Here is a 21178-nt window from a genome sequence, read left to right as displayed (position 1 = left end):
AGAGACAGTTTCTGTAAGCATCAAAGTCCCAAAATGGACAGGAAACCACCATAGAAATTTTACAAAAACAAGCAGAAAAGTGGTCAGAGAGCCAAACACAAGTTAAAAAACCAACAAACATGTCCAGTGTGGGCAAGCTGTGGTCATCAATAGAGGAAAAGGGAAGAACAGCATGCCTAAGACAGAGGATGGTGGCTGCTCCTTCTTTCCCCTCCAAGGAGTGTCTTATAGGACTTCGACTTCAGCAGCTAACAATGGCTATTTTCCATAGAACCAATCAAAAATTTATATTCAATTAGTTTCAGCTAACAAAGGATATTAAATTTAAAAAAGTGTTGCAAATTAAAAACTACCCTGAAATATACCAGAAGAACTAATTCTTAGGCCTTATAAAAATGCCAGTGGTCCCTTTGTCGCTGTTTTACAAAGAAATAGTACACATTATCACACACGGACTGAAAGGAGCTCCAATTTGCAATGCCTTATTTACCTCCTACATAAGGGAAATTCTAAGTGCCTTAGATTCCCCCTCCCTATTCCCATAGAAGAGTTGTTTTTATTCCATCCACCCACAGGAAATGTCTACAGCCTCATTAACCCAAACTACTAAAGGTTGTTCAACAAATGAGCCCAGGCTTGTCTCGCTCCTGAAATCCAGCTGTGCTTACAGGAACCAGGGACCCTGAAGTGCAAGGATTTTGACCTTCTGCTTCCTAGAAGCCGTGTGTGGGCCACCCACTCTGTCAAGTGTACATAAAAATCTTGACTCTTGAAATCACTTTTTCAGCCTCTAAAGTGCCGGTGTGTCCCTGAGACTTCTGTCCTCTTTCCACAGCACAGACTCTCAATGGATGATGTCATTAATTGCCTTGTTTCTATTATGCTTTGTTGGGTCATCTGTACATTCCTGATGCTCAAAATCTTGAAAATGTCCCCAACTGAACTGAACATCTGCCCATCGTTGTAAACATATTTCACCACCAGGTGTCCTGGCCAGAAATCTGACCATTATCCGTGACTCCTCCTCACCACCTTTAATCAATTAACTCTCTAAATTCCTCCCCTATGTATACAGTTCTGGGTCTCCAGTGTTATTACTGCAAGTGTCTAATCATTCTCCCTGCCTCCAGTCTTATCCCTTTATGATAATTTTCCACACTGATGCTAAAAATTGTCTTCCCCAAATGCAAATCTCACTATTCACTTGCTCAGAACTCTTCCATGTGTTCCTCTTGCCCTCTTAATGTAATATATCTTACAGCAACCTTTATGGTTTGGCTGCTACTAATTTCTCGTCTGCTTCACTTGGCAAAACTACATCCCCTGTGTTTTAGACACACTCAAATATCCACTTCAGCTAATATACCATATTTGTCCTGTTCACCGGCTCTTGTTCTAAACTATTCTCTCAAAATATCTTTTAGTTCCCTTTTTAATACTATCTGTGATTCCCATCAAACTTCTCCAACTTCATCTGAATAACCCTCTTAATATTTTAGATTGTCCATGAAACAAAGTGCAAGATTCCTTGTGTATAATGTAGATTATTATTCCTCACAGACTTTTTGTTCTATCTCCTCCCCTGCTTCTGGAATTTCCCAAAGGCAATTAGATCTTTACCATATTTTGCCTTAAATATGTAAATTAAATATGTAAATTAAATATGTAAATAAGTAGACCCATAGAATTCTGCAGTTTGTTCTTAAGATTTGTTACAACTGACTATCAGTGTTATGCCCACACTAGTCACCTAACTCCATGAATGCAAAGACTCTGGGTATCCTGCTACTGCTGGATCCCAGGAGTCTGTAACAGTAGACCCTATGGGTCTACCTATGGGGTCTGCTATTAAGAGGTCTACTATAAATATTTGTTGAATGAGCATTAAATGAAATAGGGAGGGGGTTTTGACATTCTCCAAGTCCTGTGGAAGAGATATCCACTTGTTTTAAAGAAAGGAGGTAGAGAAATAGTCAGCTTATGAAACCTTTCTCTTTTCTCTCTCTTAGTGTACTGTGCAGTAGCATCACATCAGGATAGTCACAGCTCCTGTTGGTCCCATCCCTGGAGGCTCCATCCAAAGTGAACATTTTCTTGGCCTTCCAGTTAAAAGAAGTACAACCTATTGCTTAAGGAAGTATATTCCAGGAAGAATTTAGTTCACATTGTGTCAAATACCAAATTTAAATCTAACTTAGGAAAACTTATGAAAACAGCGTAAAAGTCATCATTGACTATTTTCAGAGTAGCTGCAATATCCTCTCAGATATTTGTTGTCTTCTTTTTGCCTGCACCAAACTTAGGTGTTCCTTCGAGAGCACTCATTCATACCAGAGGCTGTCCTTAGTCACCATGCTCTGTTTCATCTTTTCCACACACCCGTATATAAACATATGAGTAACAAGTCTATATCTTCAGCCCCTTTTGGCCCCAGTACCTCTGGATATCTCAGATCAAATGCCTATAGACAGCTCCATAACAACACATCTTCAAGGAACTTGTCTCTAGCAGTGAATCTCCTGCTTTTCCTTCTGAGGTCTATCCCTACTCCCAGGCCCAAGTCCTGGGAGGCACTCTTGGCAACTTCCTTCCCTCCCCTGCTAGAAGTGATCATTTACACAGCAGCCATATCTTACAAGGTTTTGGTGTTTTTCTGCTTCCTTGGACATGGAATTTTCACCACAATTGGATCTTTACCTTTTTTTTTTTTTTGCCTTAATAGCCCCAAGTAGACCCCTAGAATTTTTGTCTTAAATTCTGCAATAGATAATTGGTCTCTCCATTTTTAGGTTTGCCCATTTCATGTGTTTTCTACCATTTTCCTCACATATGCCAGACTAATCTAAACCTAACTCTTCACCTGACAGCTTCACTCTACTCTCCCCTGCTGAAAATCTTCAGTGGCTCTCTTCCATGGCTGTCATCCTTGGTTATTCATCAGAACTTTTCAGTCGGTACTGAAATACTTAATGCATATTCACATATTGCATGTGTGAATATGCCACAACGAAGCCCATTATTCTGTATAGTTAAAATCCACTAATAAAAATAATATTTCCAATCGACATCCAACTCAGTCCAACTGAATCCTAGTCTCAGAGATGGGGCCTGACCGTCTGCAACTCTTATGAACATTCAGAGCTGAAGACCACAGGATGATTTGTCATTTTCCCCCAAGAAGTCCCGGTCCAATCCTATTTCTCACCAACTACCACATCGTATCACACTCTGTGTGCTCCCATGATGAACACCATGCACTCATTCCGTGTACACTCTGCCCACTCAGATTTCCAGTGTTCCTCTGTTGCTTCCACTCAGGCTGTCCTACCTGCCTTTTGACTCAATGTAAATGTTAAAGAATGAGCTGAGGTATCATCTCTTCCAAGGAGCCTCTCTGTGACTTTTTATCCACTCCACAACTCTCCTCTTCCAGGTTCAGATACCAGATATGTTCACAACTGCTCTTTGGTTTTTTCATAGCAACCCAGCCTCTATCACTGCCTGGTAAACCATATATTCATATGGGAGCTTCCCCCACTAGATTGTGACACTCTTGAAGACAAGGGTGTTGCCTCCATGTCCAGAAGGTCAGAGGCTATCATGGTTGAGTCAGGCACACGCAAAGGCTATGGTATGACATAAAGCCCAGAGCCATCTGTTCACAGTAGTGATTTTGGGTGGGAAATCGGAAGAGTATCTCAAAAAGTCCTTTGGTGGGGGGTGAGGGTTCAAGCCCTTCTATTGCCATATCTCTGGAACTGTTTTGGGTTTTTATTTTTTGTTGTTGTTGTTTGTTTTTAAAAACCATACGAGTAATGGAAGCCAAGTTACATGTCAAGGAACACAGGTTCAATGTGTGATATTTGGAACTAAATATTAGAAAGCAACCTCAGACATACCCTGATTTAGGATCTAACTGTTCACTTGGTTTTGGCTTCTGAAAGTGGTTAAGGGTATGGATGAAGATTAGAGGACAGATATTATAATGTAGTGTGTGTGTATGTGTGTGTATGTAGTTAGTATAGATAATGAAGAGTCTCCCTTTCACCAAATTTTAGTGCCCTCTGAGCCCTTTTCTCTACTAGGCCTCATGTCTCTGACTGTAAAACCTGCCTACTGTCCACACAAGTGAATTCATCCACCCCTGCCCCTCAAGTCTTGAACAAATAAATACGAATCTAGGTTATAGTAGCATGAGGTTGCATCCCCAGGGATGAATGAGTTCAATTCTGTTAAGTTTCTGCCTAAGAAAGCTCAAGGACACCAACAAAATTTACTGTTCTTTCCAGCAGGCATGTCTCCCAGTCCCTGAGGGAGAATGGAAATTGATCTTCGATAAGCACTAATGAGCAACCTAGGTAAATTCCAGATGAACTAAACCCCTTTTCCTTTGCACACTTTTTATAAATATCCACTTCCCTGTTTCTGCTCAAATCCCCAATATTCCCCCTCTCTACTCCCTCATTCTTACCTTAAAAGGCCTATTACTACTCCACACAAATTGAAGTTGAGTTCAGCTCACACTGGATCATCTTCCCTATTACAATAGTTGGTTCCTGATTAAGATCTGTCCTTACTGCTTTAATGAGGGTCTGGTTTTGTTTCTCTTTGACAGCATCCTTGGCAATATATATTCTATCATCTGACATCCTAGTGGATCTGATTCTTGAGGTTCATGTGGCACTTAATGGGATGAGAATCTTCAGAAAAAGGTCCATGGGCAAGAGGAGGATCAAAAACCACCATGGGATTGTTGGAGGAAAATACCTTAAACAAAGGTATTAGGGGTGATATGTTTTAACAGAAGAGTACTTCTTAATGGGGGGAGGGAGTGGATAGGATTCAAAGTATATTATTTGCATGTAAGAATATGCCACAATGAAGCCCGTTATTCTGTATAGTTAAAATCCACTAATAAAAATAATATTTCCAATGAACATACTCCCTCAATTGAACATTTTTGAAGAAATATTATTCACAGTAAGAATTTTTAAATAAGGAGTGTTCTGATCCCTTAAACACATATTGCCTTCCCATTTTTCTGCTCAAAAATTTACTGTTGTCTAAGTTTTACATTTGTTTCTACTTAAAAAAAAATTTCAGGGAAATTGGTCTCTTGAGTTTCTATACACAAGAAAAAGTTAATATAAGAAAATTTATTGTATTATTTGTAATAGATGTTATTTATATTTGGAATATGACTTAATTCATACAATCAGAATTCCTTTTTTGTATTCTTTTAGCCATGTTCTGGCCTTTACATTTGTTTCTTTGATAGCTATTCAGATAGTTTTATAACAATGCAACCTTATTGCCTTAATGGTCCAGAAAGCAAATTTAGTTTGAGACAAGTAAGATAAAACAGACAGTAGACATACTTAATAAATTTACTTAGATCCATTCATTCATCATCAATGCATAGCACATTCCAAAAGCAAGTATACAAATTTAAAATGAATAGTAATTCAATAATAATAATTCAATAATTGCAAAAATTCTCAAACAATTTTCATTGCATGTGCCTTGATAGCATGCATTTCTTTCCGTATTGATTTGCTTTATTGAGTTAACATCAATTATTTGTTCTGATGGGAAAAATAAAAATGGAAGGAGCAGTAGTGGGGAATGCACCTCTTATACTGCCGCACTCGACACGTATAGCCGGTGATGATACCAAACAGCTACCTCCCACACAGATCTAAATAACACATCTTGGCACATTTGGGTAAGTACAATGTTTATTAATCTAAAAAATGAGAAGATATTATAAAAATAGAAGAAGTAGAAAACCTTAGACAAGTTAAAATACAGAAAAATTTTAAGCAAAGTTATTTGAATCAGGCAATATTTAATATATCAAATATTAGTAACTATGTATAAAGTAATCTAAACCCAGGACACTAACCATGTCAACAGGCAGCAGGTATCCTGACCACACCCAGATTCCTTTGCCGGGATTAGTGTTCTCTGATTACATACATCATGGGCACCCCTGGTTATAATAGTATTGTTTATTATTGATATTATAAAAATAACCATTCTGTAAATGATTACACATAGTAAATAAAATTGGGACTATACATAAGAATTTGAATAATTGGAATTTCTTTAAGGACCACTTGTAACTTCTTCTGCTTGTTTCACAGACCTGTAGAGGAGAAATGAAATTAAAAAGAATGTATTTAAGACTAAGTCAGTAGTGCAACATATTAAAAAGAAAGCTTGGGATCTTAATGGTTTCCTCTACTCAGTACAAACTTTTTACAAAGACATTGTCATTAGAGTATTACCTCTATTAACCATAATTTTCTTTCAGTATGTAAACTTCTGGTACAAATATAAAATCCTAATCAGATGAGGGTGGCAAGGGAAAGTATCCATTTCTTTAGAATGTTTGATGTTCTTTTTCTGCTTTGTCATAGTTATGTTTTATATTTCTGATTCACCAATTAGACCTTAAACATTTATGAAGAAAACTATCAATCTCCAAATTACCCACAAGTCTTGAAAGAATAGTTTGCATATGGCAGTTTGTTCAAAAAAAATATTATCTAGCAGAGGAGAGTGAGCAAAGTAAGGAAGAAAGGAAAAAGAAAATGTGACTGTTTTTGCATTTTTCCCTCTCTGGAATGCATTATTACACCAACCAATCCCACGAACTCCTTTTATCTGACTCCTTTACCATTACTACTGAAGGTAGAATTCTCTGCTGCATGCACTTATCTCACCCAAATGACTGTCACCATAATCATCAGCATTTTGTGTAAATAATTGTTCATTATACGTCTTCTTCACAACTTAATAAATTTCCATGAGAACCACAAAAGGTGCCCTGTCGCCCATGATGGTGATATGCTATTCTCTGTCATAGTGTTGGATGCGTGGCAGGCTTTTACTAAATGTAATCACAACAATGATTGACAGTTCTTGGATTGAAGAACAGTGTGCCCATTTATCATACAAAGAACACTTGAAAGACGGAAAAAGGGACCATATAATAGTGTACCTACAGTGCTGCAAGTATTGTGTACAACCCCAAAAGATAGAATCATGAAGAAGATGGCTATAAGGATTCAGATTTTGGAGCGAAATAAGATAGTAATTTATTTTAGAACAATTTGAACATATTTTACAACTTAAGCATTAAAATTTAATATTAAAATAGTATTAATGATCAAAGGACTATTATTATACCACACAGAGACAACCACTGATGGCATTTTGTCTATAACCATCCAGACAGTAACCTGAATTGTAAATTTATGATGTGTATGTTTCTATTTACCATATAGAACCAAAAATGAGTTATATTTAATACTTTGTCTTATGATTTGCCTTTTTAATAAAAATATTGGGAAAATTTTCCCAATATTTTTATTTAAAATGCACATATATATGTAATAAATATTTTAATATCAGATTAAGTATATATATGTATGTTTATATCCAACTAATGTATATTTCATCCTTCCTATTGGAATCAGAGTTTTCCATCATATAGATTGGTATAATTTTTTGAATCAACCCTCTTTTTTTTTGGTTTTGTTTCCCTTTTTATATGCTTTTCATGTTTTACTGTGACATTTTTCCCATGATTTATAGTAAAACTTTTTTCACGTTTTATGTGGCAATGAATATACTATGATTCTGAAAGCTAAATCCTGATGCATTGCAGAAATTATTTCTGTAGGTGATTCCTAATACAGACTGAATGGGTTACTGATCATCTAGAGAATAACAAAGATAAATGAGCATTAAGGGAGATAATGAAGTCCCCGTTACTCAAAGGTTCATGTGGAGTCTGGATGACCATTTGGTAGGTGTACTGAGAGAAGAGACCAGCGTGGGATTAGGAGAGGAGCAGATGATTCGAAAGTTCTTTCCAGCTTTTACATTCTGTGGTCCTATTACATGTGGAGAAGAGACACTGCTGATTTTATATCCAGTTCATAGGTTGCTTCATGTCCATGGATGTGACACTGCAACTCTAGGAGATACTTAATGGTGACAGAGTTCACAATCTGCACAGTCCAAGGGATATGTATTTCAGCTCAACTCTATCTAAATTGTATTTTCCTGTTAAGGAGAAGGGATTTAAAATCCCCATCCCATCATCACAGCATAGGAGAATATGGACTAAATGAGGACATGAGACCTACACAGCATCAGAGAGAGAGAGAGAGAGAGAGAGAGAGAGAGAGAGAGAGAGAGAGAGAGAGAGAGAGAGAGAAAGATTATGCAGGGTCCTTGGCACAAAATCTTTTCCCATTAAGTCAATAGGAGAATGGTTTTCAAAAATATGAACTTTGAGCATTGGAGATAGCACCCACAATTACCTGACATTGATATTAAGTGCCCTGAACAAACATACCAGAGTAGACCAGGGTAGGACAAGAAGAGCATGGAACACAAAGAAGATCAGCAGAACCTGCACAATGAAAGAAAAAAAAAGTAACATGCCAGACCAGGATAAAATATGTTTCAAACACAATTCCCTGCTGGTTTCACAAATTCCTAGTGATAGCTCATTGAAATTAATATCAGAACTTCCCTTACCATATGTAAGGAACTGCAATTTACAATTAACTCTTTAATAGCATGTGTGTTCTTATTCAACAATTCTGTCATTTTCTATTTAAATTTTTATTGATTTTTGAAATAAATATAGAGAGTGTTTTTGTTATAGATGTGTACTGTGGGAAGACATCCTCTAAGTTACATCCATGATTCTGACACCCAGCTTGGGTTTGGCAGGAAAGCCAGGCACCCCAACATAGCTTATTTAATATTGGATGTCTACACGTTCCATATTGTGATATCATAAAATTTATAAATTCTACCAGTATCATGATGCTATATGATTTACATGAGATAGTGTACATATACACACACGTACACCATATTTATAATGCTGTGTGTATAATATTACATGCTAAACTTAATTCCTTTTAATGCAGTCCTGTAGCAGAAGAATATTCAGAAAAGGTGGCTACTTTGAAGGAAGGGAAAAGTAGCGCTTAGAGGATAATGTGGCATAAATATTCTACTTCAAAAGAAGTGGCAAATTAAGGGTAACAGCAGACAAACTAAGAAGATAAAAGAGATAAGCAATTTCAAATGTTCAAAAATTAGTTCTAGATACACTAGAACATAGATATTAAAATAGATGGTCTATAAACGGTTAATTAGTCAAAGAATTAAAATAAAATAATAAAATTAGTCAAAGAATTTTAGACAACAACTTACTACAACTGCTTTTTTGGAGAATCAAACTATACAAAAGTGTATTAAAAACTCCTAAAAAGTCCTAGTAATTAAAAAAATCTATTTAACCTGATTGTCACCAAAATTATTTGATTTGGTAAAAGACTTTTCATGTAAAACTCATTTTCAGAAATGCTGTAAAGCTTCTGTTGGTAATTGAAGCTTCAACTAGAGTAAGATTTGATTTATTCTGTTGTTTCATACTTATCATAATAAAGTTCTTCCTTGGATATTGACTTGGTGTTGGGGCCATCCAGCCTGATACTGAATCCCTGTTTTGAAGTAGGGCTCCCTGCACTGGTGATAGCCCTTTCCTTCTCACATGCATAAGGATGTAACAAATGAAGCAGCTTTAGAAGGAGATAAACAAGTAAGAGAGTAGTGTCAGGTTTGGAAATAAAGATTAGAACACTCATTTTTTATTTCTTAAGGATTATGGTATAGGACAGGTTTCCACTGTTTTTCTGTAAAAAAAACAGAAATCAGCTAAGACAATTAATCACAAATGCATGTGTAGGGATTGAGGTAAATCCTATATTAATGCATCATGGTCATTGCCATCCTGATGGAACTACCACTACTCTAGAGCAATAGCAGGTTAAACACACATTATATCACTGAACATGTCCTGTTTTGTAGTGTGTGTTGGTAAACCACTTATTATGTGCATGTGTGTATATTTGTAGATGTTATGGCCTCCCTAAGTAATCAGGAGACAAAGATGAAGACTCAGGCTCAACAAATCTGAACTGAATTTAATCATTTATTAAATATTTACTAAGTAAAGAGCCAATGCATAAATATCTATGAAATAAATATTTGTTAAACACTTACAATGTGAAATAGGAATACTAAAACTGAATTTTTCTTAATAGATTGATTCTTAAATAGTTACAAGCAATGTATAAACTAAAAGCCTTATATAAGTAATAATTAATACTCATTTTAAATGTTAACAAATGGGTAATCCTCCATGTCCCAATATGAAGGAGAAAGTCACATATAATTTATGTTTCAGAATAAAAAGAAAAGCTATGTTTTTGGTCTGAAAAAATGTTTAATTATACTAAAGATGATATACAGTTCTGTGATATTTAGTCAACATTTCAAAACAAGTCATTTTGAAGAAACTTGGCAGCGTGTTTTGAACAGTTGTTCTACTTTTAATAGCTTACTATGGGATTGAAAACATGCTTAATGTAATTACTAAACGCTATTTATTTTATTATGTCAAAATTTTAATTTTTATGTTTATCATATATGCCTCCCTTAATTTTCTGGATGACTTTGCTTGTAGATAGTAATTTGGAACACAGTGTAAATATAACTAAATCAAGTTGAAGTTTCTATTAAAAGCAGATTTCGTATCCAAATGTATCACTGCTTCAGTTTCTTTCTACGCTGCTCTTTCTTTTTCTCGTTTTAAGTGTTTTCTTGATGATACATACTCTTTCAGTACCCAGTAAAATAATTCCTCCCTTGATGCTACCTATAAACACATCCCTTCCACCCATATATTTTTAGTTTTTAGAGATGTAGTAAAATTTCAGAGTAGACCATAGGAACTTATTAGGTAGAATGTAAATGGTATTTACTGTGTATTCTTGGGAAAGAATATTTAACAAATCACACTTTATAAAATCAGAGTAATAGTACCTACACCAGGTGCATAACAAAAACATTTAATAAACACTAATCTTCTTCTATTGTCTCCTCTTTTAAATATTCAAATAATTTTACAAAAAAATCTTAATTTATGAGACAATGACATTTTAATTCCTAATATATCCTCCAAATAGATTTTGTGGTTTTATTTTAGACTTGGTGACAATTTTCCCAATTTATTACTAAATTAGGCTTCTATTAGAATATATGCTAACTATTCTTTTAGTTAGGAAGATTTATTATGCCATACTTTTGCAGTCCCATGCTTAGACCTTTCATTCTATCTTCATAAGATTTGGGTCTACTTTTTCTTCTATTAGGTGCAAGGTCTCTGGTCTAATGACTAAGTCCTTGATCAACTTAGAGTGGAGTTTTGTGCCAGTTGAGAGATAGGGTTTTAATTTCATTTTGATATATATGGTTTCCAGTTTTCCCAGCATCATTTGTTAAAGAGGCTATATTTTCTCCAATGTATGTTTTTGGCTCCTTTGTCTAATGTGAGATAACTGTATTTATGTGGGTTTGTCTCTATGTCTTCTATTCTGTACTACTGGTCTATGTACCTACCTGTTTTTGTGCCAAAATCATGCCATTTTTGTTACTATTGTTCCATAGTATAGTTGAAGATCTGGTATTATAATGACACCTGTTTCACTTTTCTTGCTAAGGATTGCTTTGGTTATTCTGGGTCTCTCACTTTTCCAAGTGAATTTCATGACTGCTTTTTCTATTTCTATGAAGAACAATATTTGGAATTTTAAAAGAAATTGCATTGAATGTGTGTAGTGCTTTTGGTAGTATGATCATTTTGACAATATTAATTCTGCCTATCCAAGAACATGGTACATTTTTTCATCCTTTAAGGTCTTGCTCTGTAGTTTTCATTGTAGAGGTCTTTCACCTCTTTTGATAGATTGATTCCTAGTTGTTGTTGTTGTTGTTTTTGAGGCTATTGTGAATGAAGTAGTTTTCCTAATTTTTCTTTCATTTGATTTATCACTGATGTACAGGAATGCAATGATTTATGGGTATTAATTTTATATCCTGCTACTTTACTGAATTCATATATGAGTTTTTTGGTAAAATTTTTTGGGTCTCCTTAGTATAGAATTATGTTGTCATCAAATAGGGATAGTTTGATTTCTTCTTTTAATTTCAATCTTCTAATTGCTAAGGCTAGAGTTTCAAGGGCAGCATTGAATAGAAGTTGTGAAAGTTGTCTTGTTCCAGTTTTGGCGGGGGGGTGCTTTCAATTTTTCTCCATTTAGAATGATGTCCGCCTTGGGTTTCACATATATAGCTTTTACAATGATGAAATATGTTCCTACAATCCCTATTTTTTCTAGTGTTTTGAACATGAAGAGATGCTATATTTTGTCAGATGCTTTTTCTGGATATATTGAGATAATTATATGATTCTTGTTTTTAAGTCTATTTATGTGATGAATTATGTTTATTGATATCCGTATGTTGAAACAACCTTGAATCTCTGAGATCATGATCTTGATCATGCTATGCTATATTTTAATATGTTTTTGTATGCGATTTGCCAGAACTTTATTGATAATTTTTACATCTATGTTCATAGGGATATTGGTCTAAAGTTTTTTTTTTTCCTTAATGTGCCTTTGTCTGATTTTGGGATTACAGTGATACTAGCTTCATACAATGAGTTTGGAAGGGTTTCCTCCTTTTCTATTTCATAGAATAATTTAAGGAATATTGGTGTCAATACTTCTTTGAATATCTGGTAGAATTCTGCTGAGAATCTGCCTGGCCTATGGTTGGCTTTTGATGGCATCTTCTATTTCATTGCTTGAAATTGATCTATCTAAATTGTGTATGTCCTCCTGATTCAACTTGGGTAAGTCATAAGTCTCTAAAAATTTGTTGATGTTTTCAGGATTTTCTATTTTATTGGAGTATAAATTTTCAAAATAGGTCCTGCTTATCATCTGTATTTCAGTAGTGTCAAGATATTTCTTTTTTCATCATGAATATTAGTAAATTGAATTTCCTCTCTCTTTTTCTTCATTAGTATGGCCAAGAGTTTATCAGTTCTGTTTATTTTCTCAAAGAATCAACTTTTTGTTTTGTTGATCTTTTGAATTGTTTCTTTTGTTTCAATTTAATTGATTTCAATTTTGACTTTAATTATTTCCTGTCTTCTACTGCTTTGGGTGTTGATTTGCTCTTTTTCTAGGGCTTTGGGATATAATGTTAGGATATTTATTTGGAGATTTTCTTTCTTATTTTCTGGGGGCATGGGGGGGAGGGCACCAGGGATTGAACACAGGGGCACTCAACCACTAAGCCACATCCCTAGCCAAATTTTGTATTTTTATTTAGAGACAGGGTCTCACTGAGTTGCCTTGTCCCTCGCCATTGCTGAGGGACAATGAACTTTCCCCTTAGAACTGTCTTCACAGATTCCCAGAGATTTGGATATGTTGTTTCACTATTGTCATTTACCTCTAAGTATTTTTTTATTTCATCCCCGATCCATTCATCATTCAATAGTGTATTATTTATTCTCCAGGTATTAGCATAGCTTCTATTTTTTTATTTTATCATTGATTTCTAATTTCGTTCCATTATGATCTGACAGAAGGCAGAGTTGCTAAGAGTTGCTTTGTGGCCTACGATATGGGCTATTTTTGAGAAGGATATGTGTGCTGCTGAGAAAAAAAAAAGTGTTTTCAAACATCAATGGACAGAATACTCTACATATGTCTGTTAAATCTAAATTATTGATTGTATTATTTAGTTCTATAGTTTATTTAGTTCTTGTTTGGAAGATATTTATAGTAGTGAGAAAGGTGTGCTTAACTCACCCAGTATTATTGTGTTGTGATTGACTTGATTCTTGAAATTGAGAAGGGATTGTTTGATGTACATAGATGCACCATTTGAGGGGCATGAATATTTATTATTGCTATCTCTTGTTGATGTATAATTCCCTTAAGCAGTGTGAAATGTCTTTCTTTGTCCCTTCTGATCAATTTTGGTTGAAATCCACTTTATCTGACCTGAGGATAGAAACCCCTGCTTCTTTACACAATCCATATTATTGATATGTTTTTTATTATCCTTTCACCTTCAGTCCGTGGATGTCTTTGCCTATGAAATAAGTTTCTTGGATACAGCACATTGTTGTGCATTGTTTTTTAATCCAATCTGCCACTCTGTCTTTTGATTGATGAGTTTAGGCCACTTACATTCAAAGTTATTATGGAGATATGATTTGTAGTCCCAGTCATTTTGGTTTATTTCTTGTTTTTAATTAGAATTAGTTTCTCCTTTGATTGACAGTTCCTTCAGTGTAGTTGTTCTTTGTTAGTTTTCATTTTAATTTTCATTTCTTCTTCATGAAGTATTTTGCTGAGAATGTTCTGTAGTGCATGTTTTCTAGTTGTGAATTCTTTTTTAACTTTTGCTTAATCATGTATTTTTTACTTCATTTTCAAATCTGAAGCTTAATTTTCTTGAGTATAGTATTCTAGGTTAGCATCCATTTTCTTTCAGAATTTGATATACATTATTCCAAGCCCTCCTAGCTTTGAAGGTGGTTGGTTGAGAAAGCAAATGAGATTCAAATTGGTTTCTGCCTAAACATAATCTGAGGTTTTTCTCTGGCAGCCTTTAAAATTCTAGCACTCTGTATGTTAGGCATTTTTATAATAATGTGACTTGGTGTGGGTCTGTTGTAATTTTATATATTTAGGGTCCTTCATGTCTCTTGTATTTGATTTTCCATTTCATTCTTTCGGTTTGGGAAATTTTCTGATATTATTTCACTGAAGAGATTTTCATTCCTTTGGTTTGTATCTCCCCACCTTCATATATCTCAATAAAACTTAAATTTGTTTTTTTTTAAATGTTATACGATACTTCTTGGAAGTTCTGTTAATGGTTTCTTAACATATTTTTAACATCTTTTCTCCATAAATGGCTTTGTTTTCAAGACTAAAAGTAATCTGTCCTGAAGTTCTGTCTTCCAGATTAGTGGTCTAATCTGTTGGTCATGCTTTCCATTGAATTTTTAATTTGGTTTATTTATTCCTTCGTTTTTAGGGTTTCTGCTTGATTTCTTTTCAGAATCTCTATTACTTTACTGAAGTGATCTTTCACCTCCTGTATTTTCTGATTTAACTCCTTACATAATCCTTTACCTTGTAGATGAGTTTATGTACATTCTAAACTCTTTCTCTGAATTTTCCTCCACTCTGGTATCAATGGATTCTATTGCTGGAGCATCTTGATTTGTTTGGGACAATTTGTTCCCTTGTTTTGTCATGTTGTTGTGTGTCTACCCATCTAGCAGCATGGATCTGAGGCAGTACAGTTTCTATCCTGTAGATTTATAGTTTCCCTGAAGGTTTCTAGTACCTCTCCATTAAGGGGGAGATAAATAATAGCATTCTATCTTCATATACCCTTTCTATTGTACCTACACAAGTAGTTTCCTCAGACACATGTCTATCTTCAGAATACTATCTCTTGCCAGATCCAAATAACAAATATTCAACTAGCTCTTTTGAGACTATGCCATTCAGCTTTGATACTAGTTCAAATAAAAGGAAATTATAGCAGCTGCTGGACAGAATAGTCTATACATTGATTTTTGTTGTTATTGTTGTTTTGTTGTTATGAGAAAGTAAGTCTTCAGTCTAAACTAGGAGGAAAAAGGATAAAATAAGATGGGATCCACAATGGTATGGATGTAGAAGTGCCAATTAGAAGCATGAAAAGTTTGCTTTGATCTCTTATATCCTGGGAGAATACCTAAAATTCTTTTATAAGATGACCATAGAAGCAATGAGAAAATTAAAGACAATATCTAAATTTTTTTAAAGTACTAAAATCTAAAAATGAACTACATAAAAATGTCAAAACAAAAAAATACAATAATGCAAATTCACAAAACAACATATAGTAAAAAGAAAAATAATAAAGAATTTTAATCAAGATACCCAGAATCTTACAGATGAAAAAATGGGATGTGAAGAGATGTATTTTACATGAAGTTAAAATGTATTAATATATGTAAAACTGGAGGCTATGATAATTTTGAAATGTAACACCCATTTTTTTTTTGTTTTGCATTTCTTCCAAGTGGTAGAATTGCATTCACTGACCTTCAATCTGTTATTCGTGGCCACTTGACCAACAAATGGCATAAACAACACTGTGAGTTTCCAAGTTCAAGTTTCAACAAATGCAGGATTTTCTACTTTCTGTCTTTTGAGACATTCATTCTTATAATTCTTCTATAACAACATGAAAAGCCCAAATAGTTCATGGAGAAGTGAATAAGCAAAGATCCACCATGGGGAGAAATCAAAGTCTTTGGTCTTTTGCCATGAATGGACTTTTAGCCAACAACTAAAACTTGCTTATACATGTAAGTTAACCATGCTGTAAGTATATCCTCAAGACCGATTATACTACTCTAGCTCACCCTTCACGGAAAATTTACAAGCCTTCCTTGCTAAGCCATGCTTAAATTACAGATATGTGAACAAAATAAATTATTTTTGTTTAAACCCCTAAGGTTTGGGGTGATTAGTTACATAGCAATAGTTAAAAGGAAGAGAAGGCAAATAAATGAAGCGAGAGAAAGGGGAGTTAGGAGAATGAGAGAGAATAAGGGACAATCCAAAGCTACCAAAAGATATTAAAGCTGATAACCCAACTTCAATACAAAGAAAATAAATAAACTGAGCTTAGTCATAGTTAGGCTCATCACAGTAAAGCTACAAAAATAAAAGATGACTTGAAAATCTCAAAAGTATTTGAAGAAGTAACTGTAATCTGACAACTGATTTCTCGAGATGATGGACTATCTTGAAATTGCCAAAATTACCAAAAAAAAAAAAAAAAAAACTTTCTTAATATTTATACTCCATGAACACATCCTTCAAGAATAATTAAGAAATAAATAAATGCTCAACAAACATAATGTACCATCTGTAATTACAAACTAAGAAAAAAAAATTTAATCGGGGTTCTTTAGGCAAAAGAAAGGAAATCCAAATTCAGTCTTAGAGATACAGGGAAAGCATGAGTAGCAACAAATAGAATAAAACATAAACAAAGATTGGCAATTGTTATTACAAGAATCATAAAGCCTTGTGGTGTTTAAAATATACACAGAATTTAAATGCGTGCCAGCATTTGTGGACAACTCAGAATAGAGATATAGAAGTTAAAATGTCTTAAGGGAAAAAATTAAAAGGTCAATTAACATGAGAATTGTTAAGTAAATAGTACAGCCTAAAATCTCAAGAATTGAGAATGAAAGAATGTTTAAAATGTCTATAACCTTTAAGGTAATAGAGAATAAACGAACAATCATAAAAAGATAATCCAATGAAGGAGGCAGGTGGTAACACTGCTTAGTGGGGAAAATGAGGTATAAACTCAGATGGTAAATTTAAACGCAACCTTCTATGATTTGGATGTTAAATGTCACCTATTAACCCATATGCTAAAGGATTAATCCCCAGGGTAGCACTATAAGGAGGTGGTGAAACTTTTAGAGGTGGGACCTGGTGGGAGAAGGTCCTTATGTCACTGGAGGCATAACATGAAGTGGATTGTGGGACCCTGGTCTCCTCTTTTTTTTTTCTCTCTTTTGCTTCTTGGCTAGGAGATGAGTGGTTTCACTCTGTCACAGGAACCCACCCTGATGTGATGCTACCTTGCCACAAGCCCAAAAGCAATGTGGCCAATTCATCATGAAGTGGAACCTCCAAAACTGTGAGCCAAAATAAATCTTTCTTTTTATAAGTGGATTATCTCAGGTATTTTGTAATAGTGAAGGAAAACTAACACATTAACGTTAACAATACTTAAGTCACATAAATTCATAAATGAGTTAAATTTTAAAATGTTAGAATTGATTTTTAAAATAATCTAACTAGACATTGTTTTGAAGAAATGTGTCTGATATATGTGAATATAGAAATGTTGAAAAATTCGAGAATGGAAAAACATATACTACATAAACACCAATCAAAAGAAAACTGTCATAATAATGTCACTTAATGTGTAATTTAATGAGAACTAATTGTAAGGGATAAGGAAGAATATTTCATAATGATCAATGTTCCAATTAATTGTGAAGGTACACTTCTAAATTTGTATAAGGCTAATAACATAACTTCAAATTTAAAAAAAACACAAATTAACTTAAATACAAAGAAAGATAGTCAAATGCAAAATCACAATAAAAGGTTTTAACATTCATCTCTTGGTGATGAATAGAACAATACTCCCCAAAATATTCAGTAAGCAAATGGAATACTTAACACAATCAGCCAAGTCCACATCATAGATATATAAAGAAAACTATACCCAACAACAGAATATAAGTTGCTTTTTGTTTGTTTGCTTGTTTCAAGAATCAGGTGCTTCAAAACAATTGTCCAAAACTAGTCATAAGCTGATTATCAAGGAAGTCTTAACACACTTCAGATAATTTAAACCATGTAGGCAGAGCTTGTTCTACCAACAAAATAAATGCAGGATGGAAGGCAGGGGAAATGAACTAGAGAAAACATTTAAACTTTAGGCCCAAATATCAGAAATGAAGAAAGATAGAGAATCAGATAGGCAAGCATTTGTCTTAAGCTACTATTTCCCTGCCCAATATACTTTGTTTTCAAAACCCAGCTCTCTGCCACATTGGGTTCAGGTTCGTGGTTTATAACCCAATGAAACGTCCAAGACCTCTGCTTATATGTAGGTTTTGCCAATAAGGAGCCCCACCTAAGATAGAAGGAATGGAAAAGGGTAAATTCCAGATATTTGTTCTGCTGGGTTCCTTCCCTCATCTTAATCTGCTTTGTCTCAATTATATTGTTATATTAGGTGCATGTACAAATAAGTAACAAAAAAATCCCACCATTATGTGTGCAATTACAATGCACCAATAAAAAAATGTGACAAATATCTAGTTTGTCTCTCAGTTGAAGGTTAATGATGAAGTTTGTTAGACAAATTGTCTCAAACATGACCCCATTTTTTTCTGCCTTCTATGTGGCTTTAATATATTAGCTGGTAAAAATAGTATTATACTTCCTCAACAATATCTATAAAAGTCTTGTATTTGATTTGATTCATAAAAGCATATTCTGTAGTACCTAAGCAATAAATTTTTCCCAAGAGGCTGTGAGAAGTTCAAAACTGGCAAGAACTAGTATAGGTCCTCAAGAATATTTTAAGTTAAAAGGTAAACATATATGAACCAATTTCAAGTTTGAAGACAGAAAATTTCATTCTTAATTGTGAAGTTTCAATACATATGGTTTTAAAAGAGAAAAATGGCTTCATAAAGCTGAGTGAAATTGATTTGTAATGGAGTCAAAGAGAATGTTTCCACTAGATTGCAACTAATTTCTAATCAGAAATTAGAGTCAGTGCCACTGCAGATCCACTGAAGATGTTATCAATGATTTTGAAGAAAACAATTTTCAGTTGACAGAACAAACTGTTCATGAACTACCAAATAAAATTCTCTACATAGAAATGTTTTTAATCCATGTTCATAAGCAACACAAAACACATTATTATAAACAATTAGAAAATCAAAAACATTTCAACACTATTTTTAAAATTCTGAAAAAGGATATACATGCAAAAAGTACCAAAAAAAAAGTGTAATTCGGTTAAAAAGAAATGTAAATATCCATTATCAGCCATTTGGGTTGAGAAATAGAACACTGCCAATCCTAGAAGCTCCTTCTCCCACTTACCAATATCTGCAAAATTATAACCACTATCTTTTATAGGTAAGTATCTCCTTGCTTTTCTGTATATTGTAACAAGATTTCAATAATTATTTAAGCATTTTAATTTATATTTTCCTAGTCTAAGTGGAAGTTTTGGTCTCATTCATAAAAGGGGAAAATTTTTAAATATTTCATTACGTATGATACTTGCTATAGGACTTTTGAAAATAGATTTTAAGATTAATAAATTCTTATGTTCCAAACACACTGAGTTTTTAAAATCATGAATAGATGTCAACTTTTATCAAATAATTTTATGCATTATTGATATCATTTTTCTTATTTATCATATTACTCTGGTTAATTCCACTGATCATTTTTAAAAAATTAATCAAATATAGCATTTCTGCAATAAAAGCAACATTTTCAGGTATTATCCTTTATATATGGGTAGAATCTGAGTACCAATTTGTTTAGGATTTTTATGTGTATGTTCACAAATCAGTTGGCTTATTTTCCATGTTGTTTTCTTTCTTTTTTTTTTTTTTTTTTTTGTAATGCCTTTGTTATTGCAACCCTCACAAAGTGATGTGGGTAATGTTTCTCTAGAAGTTGATTCTCTGGAAGTTTTTGTTTAACATGGAAATTATTTTCATACGTTAGAAGACTTCAGTGGTAGAGCCATATGGTCCTGAAATGTTTTTCATGTGAAATTATTTGAAATATTGTTTTAGTTGTAGATGGACACAATATCTTATTTTATTTATTTATTTTTATCTGGTGCTGAGGATCAAACCCAGCACCTCATATGTGTGAGGCAAGCACTCAGTCACTGAGCCACAATCCTAGCACTCATGTGAAGATTTTTAATCATGGATTTAATTTTCTAAAAGTTATATGACTATTCAGATTTTCTATTTCCTCTTACGTCAGTTTTGGCAAACTGTATTTTTTCATAGAGTTGTTCATTTTATTTGAATTTTCAAGTTTAACCTAACAAGCTTAAGATATTTATTGTAAGTATTTATAAAGATGAATTAGCAAAAAGATAATCCTCCCAGTTTCATTTAAAATAATTTTAAATATCAGTATGAGCCACAAAAGGGTAAAGTCATCAAATCATGGTATATACAGATAATAAAATGCTATGCACTTATTTTTTTCACAACATATTATAAAGTAATATTTTAACGATGTGGAAAATATTTAATCTATAATGTTAAAGCCTTATTATGAAACTCAATATAGAGTATATATCCTCAAACATTATTATATAGATGATCCTGTGTATGTGTGTATGTGTGTGAGTGGGTGTGTGTGTGTGTAGGTGTGCACATGCCTATGAGAGAGAAAGAGGGTGTATGATAATTCTTTAAAAAATAATTGGGGGATAAAATAGCAAAATGAACAATTTTTGAGTGATGAAATTATGGGCATTTTCTACTTGTTACTTATTATTTTTCTGATTTTATAACATGTCTCCTCCAAATCAAAAAACCATCACTCCTCTTTCC

The 21178-nt window shown here is 33.7% G+C and overlaps 1 protein-coding gene across 1 annotated transcript in view; it reads right to left on the bottom strand.

Moving 5' to 3' along the window:
• Positions 1-6099: 6099 nt before the first annotated feature.
• C15H8orf34 (chromosome 15 C8orf34 homolog) overlaps positions 6100-21178 on the bottom strand; it is a 403376-nt gene continuing 388297 nt past the window's right edge. Inside the window, 2 exon segments of the mRNA XM_071601999.1 lie at positions 6100-6148; positions 8372-8428. Of these exon segments, the coding sequence (XP_071458100.1) occupies positions 6141-6148; positions 8372-8428 (65 nt within the window). The 3' untranslated portion in view covers positions 6100-6140.

Source organism: Marmota flaviventris, chromosome 15, assembly GCF_047511675.1.
Source record: "Marmota flaviventris isolate mMarFla1 chromosome 15, mMarFla1.hap1, whole genome shotgun sequence".
Classification (NCBI taxonomy): domain Eukaryota; kingdom Metazoa; phylum Chordata; class Mammalia; order Rodentia; family Sciuridae; genus Marmota; species Marmota flaviventris.
The sequence above is the reverse complement of the archived record's forward strand: the minus strand, read 5'-3'. Positions and strand labels throughout refer to the sequence as shown.